At 35.9% G+C, this 6,261-nt stretch overlaps 1 protein-coding gene across 2 annotated transcripts; it reads right to left on the bottom strand.

Moving 5' to 3' along the window:
• LOC109344969 (glucan endo-1,3-beta-glucosidase 9) lies at nucleotides 1-5,939 on the bottom strand. 2 transcript variants are annotated; one of them, XM_019583710.1, is made up of 4 exons: nucleotides 5,837-5,939; nucleotides 5,437-5,799; nucleotides 348-1,433; nucleotides 1-293 (listed from the first exon to the last, which is right to left on the bottom strand). In XM_019583710.1, exons 2-4 carry the CDS (start codon nucleotides 5,778-5,780, stop codon nucleotides 275-277), a joined length of 1,449 nt encoding a protein of 482 aa, XP_019439255.1. In that variant the 5' UTR covers nucleotides 5,781-5,799; nucleotides 5,837-5,939; the 3' UTR covers nucleotides 1-274. The 2 variants fall into 2 exon arrangements, with proteins under 2 accessions (XP_019439255.1, XP_019439254.1); XM_019583709.1 differs by having other exon boundaries at nucleotides 5,437-5,937.

The raw sequence follows: 6,261 nt of genomic DNA, 5'->3' as shown, positions 1-6,261 counted from the left end.
TTTTGCAAACTTGAAATTTCTTAAATACCACAAATGGAATTTTGTGGCAATGGACAGGTTTTCTGTGTTGATTCTACTATATTGCATGATCAAACATGTGAATCATGATTCATTATGAAGATGCTTTTACTGAATTTCAGAGAATGATCATCTGATATCAACCACAACCAATTGATTAATCAGAGAATGTATGGAATTAATGACCAACTGAAAGTGGCATCCTGAAATTTTATCTGCATGAATAAATTAACTAAACAAAAGTGCTAGGCCATTTCTACAACAAAATTACAGCTTCAGGGAGCAGCAAAAATGATCCTCATCTTTCCCTATGTCAACCCACCAAAAATGCCAAGAGAGTTGTTATAAGTAAAATCATCCAGTGGAAGTAATAAACCCTGTACAATTTAGCATGAGAAGTGTTAATCTCAACCCGAAACCTGCAACGATCAGTCGACGGATCAACGGTTGTGATTAAACCCAGACCTCCGAAATCACAGCTTTTAGGACTCTGATTATGCTCCTGGTAATAACTATTAAAAGCATATGATATGTTAGATGGCCAGCTGCTGTTAAAGCAAGATCCACCAGGAGATAGTGCAGTGCAATCAGCATTAGAACAGGCCTCTAATGCATTGGCACTTGCATTAGATAAGTCCTTATTATTGTTCACAACACACCACCTAGAAGTAAGATACTCAACATTTTGTGCATCTACAAGGCTCTCTGAACCATGGCCGAGATCTACATGGTACTTTGCTTGGCCATCAAAAGTGAACAAACCCCAATGTCTTTCAAAGTTTCCAGAATCAATGCTTCTTTGGTCCTCGTCAAAAAGGCTAAAAATGTATGTTTCAAGCGGTGGATGTCGTGGTCTGAGAGGGGTACCCAAGTTGCTATGAAGGTGAGTCAGAAGGCCTTTCATGAAGATTTCGGCTAGGTTTGAGGTTGCATTGGCAGCTCCATCTGTTGGCCAACCAATCTTTGCCACAACAATGTCAATATCCGGAAATCCTACTTTTGATAATACAGTCACCACTGTATCATAGCTTAAGTCAAAGCTGTTTTTGTATGTTTTATGGCTAAAGTTATGAGGGCGTGCAGTTTCTTTAAAGAGGGAAAAATCCAGTGACATGTTTTTGGTTTGAAGGGTTATAAATGGAGAAATGGTCACAAAGAAAGGTGACCCATGCTTGTTAAGAAATGTGAGAAGCTCAATCATAGTTTTGTTGAGGTCAGGCCTGAAATGAACTTCAGAGGATAAGTTAGATCCTGACTCAAAATTGTCAAAGCTGCATGGAACCACAATTTTCACTTTTCTGTCCAAGTTTACTATCTTTAAAGCTGCTTGAATATTCACAGCTGCTCCAATGGTGAAGGGGTGAAATTGTTCACCATAACTTTTAAGAAATGGCTCATCGCCAACAGCAACATATCTGCAAAAGTTATATTTAGAGCAATATCTACAGTGAATCATTCATCATAGATACATAACCCACTTTATTTAACTTCAGATTCAAAAAACAATCAACAACAACCAAACCTTAAATCTCACTGGGTGGGATCAGCTTTTAAAAGGCGTCCTAGAGCACGAGGCTCTCACCTAGTAAAGTCCGGGAGGATAAATGTACGCAGCCTTATCCCACAAGTGGAGAGACTGTTTTCAGGATTTGAATCTGGGACCTCATGATCACTAAGCAACAATCTTACCATTGCGCCAAGGCTCACCCTCTTACCTTCGGATCCCATAAAAGAAAAAACAGATTCTGATGTACAGTCCAGTGGCTCTAGGCAGAATGCCAGAGCATACCTCCTACATGAATTTCTTCAATAGCTTGTTCCAATTTCTGTTAGCTGATTAAACCCTTAAGAAAGGTGTAGATGAGACAAGATTGTCTTTCCATCTTCCCCAGAAGCTAATTTCCTAATATGTATAGCTCATTTTAACAAGAATGTGGCATGTTTTGGAACCATATCATTGTTTCCACTATCAAGCAGTCAGCCATTCTACTATTAGATTCAATTCTACATTCTGAAACATTCCAGAGGTCATTGTGACAAAAAGGTAAAATGCTTGTATTCTACTGCAGGGGCAGAACCACAGATAATAGAACATGTTCTAGAATTTCAGTAACAAAGCTCAGCACATAGAAGTGTTTCAAGAAGCCTGTATTGTGGAGTCTTAGTTAATAGTTATTGTCATTCTTAGGGGAGTCAAGCCTCGAATGGTGAGGTACTTATTTGGTGCTTCATAGCTTCTAATTCTAACTGATCTAACAAATATCATGTAAAGCCACACACAGAGAGAGATTCAATTGGAAGAACCTAAACCAAAAGTAAGTCTTCACACCCATTGTTAACAAGTATTTGCAAATTTTAAAGCATAATAGAAACCAGATATTTGCAGCACCAATAATGTCAGGATGCAGCAAAAACATTTAGGCTATGTTTGGATATCTAATGATGGGTCATGGGTGAAATGGAATGGAACGAAGCTATCATTTCAATTGTTTGGATATTTCATGATGGAACAAAATAAAGTTTCTGCTGCTCCATTGTTAGGTAAGGGAACAAAATGTTCAGGGTTACAACTTACAACTTAATTATTCCTATATTACCATTACCACTACCAAATTAGAAGACACCTTTTATTATGATTTATTTCTCTTGTCCTTATTAATTCTCAGGCTTAACAACTGTGGAACATAAGTCTGTTCAGCAAATCAATTTCAGCTCATATTTGATACATGCATTGGATAAATTAGAAAACGCATCAAATTGGTATTTACATTTTTAAGTTTTTGCTTTTTCTTGTAACCAGTTTCAATAAAATAACTGAATTAATTAGTATCATCATAGTCTAATCATGTTTGGAAAGTATTTGTTAGAGAACCGAATTAATCAGTATCATCATAGTCTAATCAATGCCATCTTGAATCCCAATATCCCAACTTTTACAACCTAAGCACATTAATAAGCAGCATATTGCTGGTATATTAACTTATTGCAGATACAAACAACATTTACAATCATTGCATGATGATAACTATTAATCTTATAAATCCAAAGCACGGGAATTTAAAAAAAGACAAACATATATCTCATATCAGCTTGTACCGCAGAGAACAAATAACACTAATAGTTGCTAAAAGGGGAATGAATAAGAAGTAATAAATAAAAGGTGTACAAGAAGGGAAATGAATACAAACAACACCCAGCATTACTAACGAGAACATAATGAATACAACAAAAACTACAACCAAGCATTATTCTCACTAGGTAGAGTCGGCTACATAGATTGAACAACATCGTAATGCTCTCATAAATCATGTCCATTGGCAAAACATCAATCTCTAGATCTTTCCTAATCAATTCGCCTATGGTTTTTCTTGGCCTCCCATGCCTCTACAAATTGTAGTAACCTCAATTCCATTTGACCTACTTTCCTTACCAGGGCTTTTAACAATCTCCTCCTCAAATGCTCAAACCACATAAGGCACAATTTTACCATATTGGAGAAATCCCAACTTTCTGCCTAATGCATGTATTCCTAATCCTATCTTATCTAGTATGTCCACTCTTTTTGATATTTTATCATCCAACAATCAATCGTATATAACATTACGGGTCTTATAGCCATGCAGTAAAATTTCGCCTCAAGCTTGAGTGCACATTTCTATCACATGACACTTGATGCATTCTGCCATTTCATCCACCCACTTAAATCTTATGCTTTACATCTCTTTCAATTTCCAATTTCCCCATTATGTTGTATGGTTGACTCAATATACATAAATCTACTAACTAGTAATATGGTATGACCTCTAATCTAGGGAACGAAATGAATAAAAAATAAAAAGTAGTTGTGAAGGAAAGGGGAATGAATCAAAATGAAAATTGGTAGTAGGAAACAACAAACTTTCTTATCAGAGAACCCCACAATGTACTTAGTATCAACACATGCTCCTAGCATGCAATTCTAAGAAAACAATAATTTTATTTCGCTCAAAATTGAATTCCTAAAGGATCCGTTTGTGAGTTAGGATTTGGTGGGGAAGGGAAAGCTTGGGGGCATGGAATACACTTGCGAGGTGGCTTTGAAGCATTCCCTTTCCCTTCCAAAACCCAACTAGCAAACGGACCCTAAAGAAAAAGGATCAAACCTAGACTTTCCATTTGATATTAAACATGCGATATTTTATGTCACTCACTGCTGTACTATCATGATGCTAAACAGACCAAGTAGCTACAAACGCAATGCAACACATCATAAGATCTCCACTTGTTATGATCTCCTTATAAGGATTAGCAAGACAGTTTTACATCCAACTCCACTTGAAGGGTGCTGGAAGTGAAAGGGCAAATATATAGTGAACCAAGAAGCTGACTAACGAAGCAATTTGTTTTCTTCTCGGTATAAAGTCTCAATGGTCCAAGACTCCAAGTACAGATTCTTTCATCTCTTTTAGGGTATATTTGGAAGGAAGGATTTGAAGGGAAAAGAAAGAGAGGGTTAATTTTTTATTTCGCGTAAACATTCTCTTCCGATAATTTTTCAAACCAAAAGTAATAAAACTAGACATTATAAATTTATTATGTAACCTTTCAATTGTCTTAATTCAGTTGCATAAACATTTTATCTCTCTCAATCTAGAAATGTAAAATTTGGTTCTCTTCCCTTTCCCTTGGAACTCCTCCAAACAAACACAGTCTTAAGCTATGACAACCCTAATATGGTTATCTAAAACCTTGTAACTTGAAACCTAATGTTCTATATTTTATAAACCTTTGTTGTGTAGTCACCAATTCTTTTTTCACTCCCCCTCAAGCACTCCACCATTTCATCTCATCGTGAATTTTCCTGATGTGTTATATGATTGATCCAATATACTTAAAACTAGTAAGTTATAGTATGGTATGATCTCCAATCTTTACATCTATAATAAGGTTTGCCTGCTTTTTACTAAATTTATACTTCATATACTTCGTCTTACTTTCACTTGTACAAAAGTCATGTTTTTCTAAAGTTTATATCCACATTTTAGTTTCCCATTTAATTCTTCTATCGAATTTCTAACTAGGACAATATCATCCACACAAAAACATACATTGTGACACTGACAATTGTTCTTGGATATGCTCGGTAAGCACATCCAAGACCAATGTAAACAAGTAATCTTATAAATTTGATCGTAGCATCATCAATTTTCTGGTTCATAAAACCAATTTTAGTAATTATGCATTAATCATTTGGATTAAAAAATGTCCAAAATCATATTCATGGTCTCAAAACTACATTAAAAAAATAAACTATCTTAACATATTTCAATTACTATAAGCTCATTTTAATCAAACCAGCCTAACAAATGGTTTCCCAAACACACCCCAGCCTAAGAAATGGCATAAAGAAAAGGGGCAAAATAGAGAAATCCAACTCACTCAATCCCCGCATTGCTGCCTCCATAAGAAATGTAGCGGTTGACATTATTATGGACCCAACGATTTGCAGCTTTCTTGGAAGAGTACAAGATTCTGAGCAAATTGTTAGGAATACCAACAGTGACACCAATGTTGGACCCATAAAGAGCTTCGAGAATATAAGGGTTGGCATCAAAGAGCTTAACTTTGTTAATTTTGTTGGATTTCAAAAGCTCCACCACTTTGGGTGGTGGCAATGGGTGAGAAGCCATGGTGCCCCAGTTCACACCCACTGAATAGGACACACATGGCAATGTGAAAATGGTGAGAAAGGTGAAAATGATGGAGAGAGAAAAGATGGGCATTTGGGATTCAAGACAGAGAAAGAGAGAGTGAAGTTTATGGATGTGTGAGATAGAGAGGGAGAAAGGGTTGAGTTTTGATGATGGAAGAAAATGAAGAAGGTATAAGAATGAATTGTTTGTAGTGGTAATTTTGGAATTTTGTCGTGGGGGAATTTGTATTGTTCTAATCTCTACAACAATGAACCTGAAGGTGAATTGTCTTAAGAAAAAGAGCGAATTCAAGAAAAAATTGTGGAGTTATGTTAAGTGCCAAAAATTAGTAAATTTGTACATGATTTGTGGAGTACTTAGTATGCATTTATGTTATAATTGTATACAATTCCTGATAACTTAGTTAATTGTGCTTTATCTAGGAATTTATTGCGTTTTTGTTGTTTCAGGTTAATAAATAAATAAAAGAGGAGAAGAAAAGAAGAAAGATGAAGATTCTGAAGAGTGCATGTCTCGCTTAAGCGAGAAAAGAGTCGCTCCAGCGACAACT

This window comes from Lupinus angustifolius, chromosome LG04 (assembly GCF_001865875.1).
Source record: "Lupinus angustifolius cultivar Tanjil chromosome LG04, LupAngTanjil_v1.0, whole genome shotgun sequence".
In the NCBI taxonomy this organism is placed as follows: Eukaryota; Viridiplantae; Streptophyta; class Magnoliopsida; order Fabales; family Fabaceae; genus Lupinus; species Lupinus angustifolius.
Note: the sequence above shows the minus strand (reverse complement) of the source record. Positions and strands in the feature narration are given on the sequence as shown.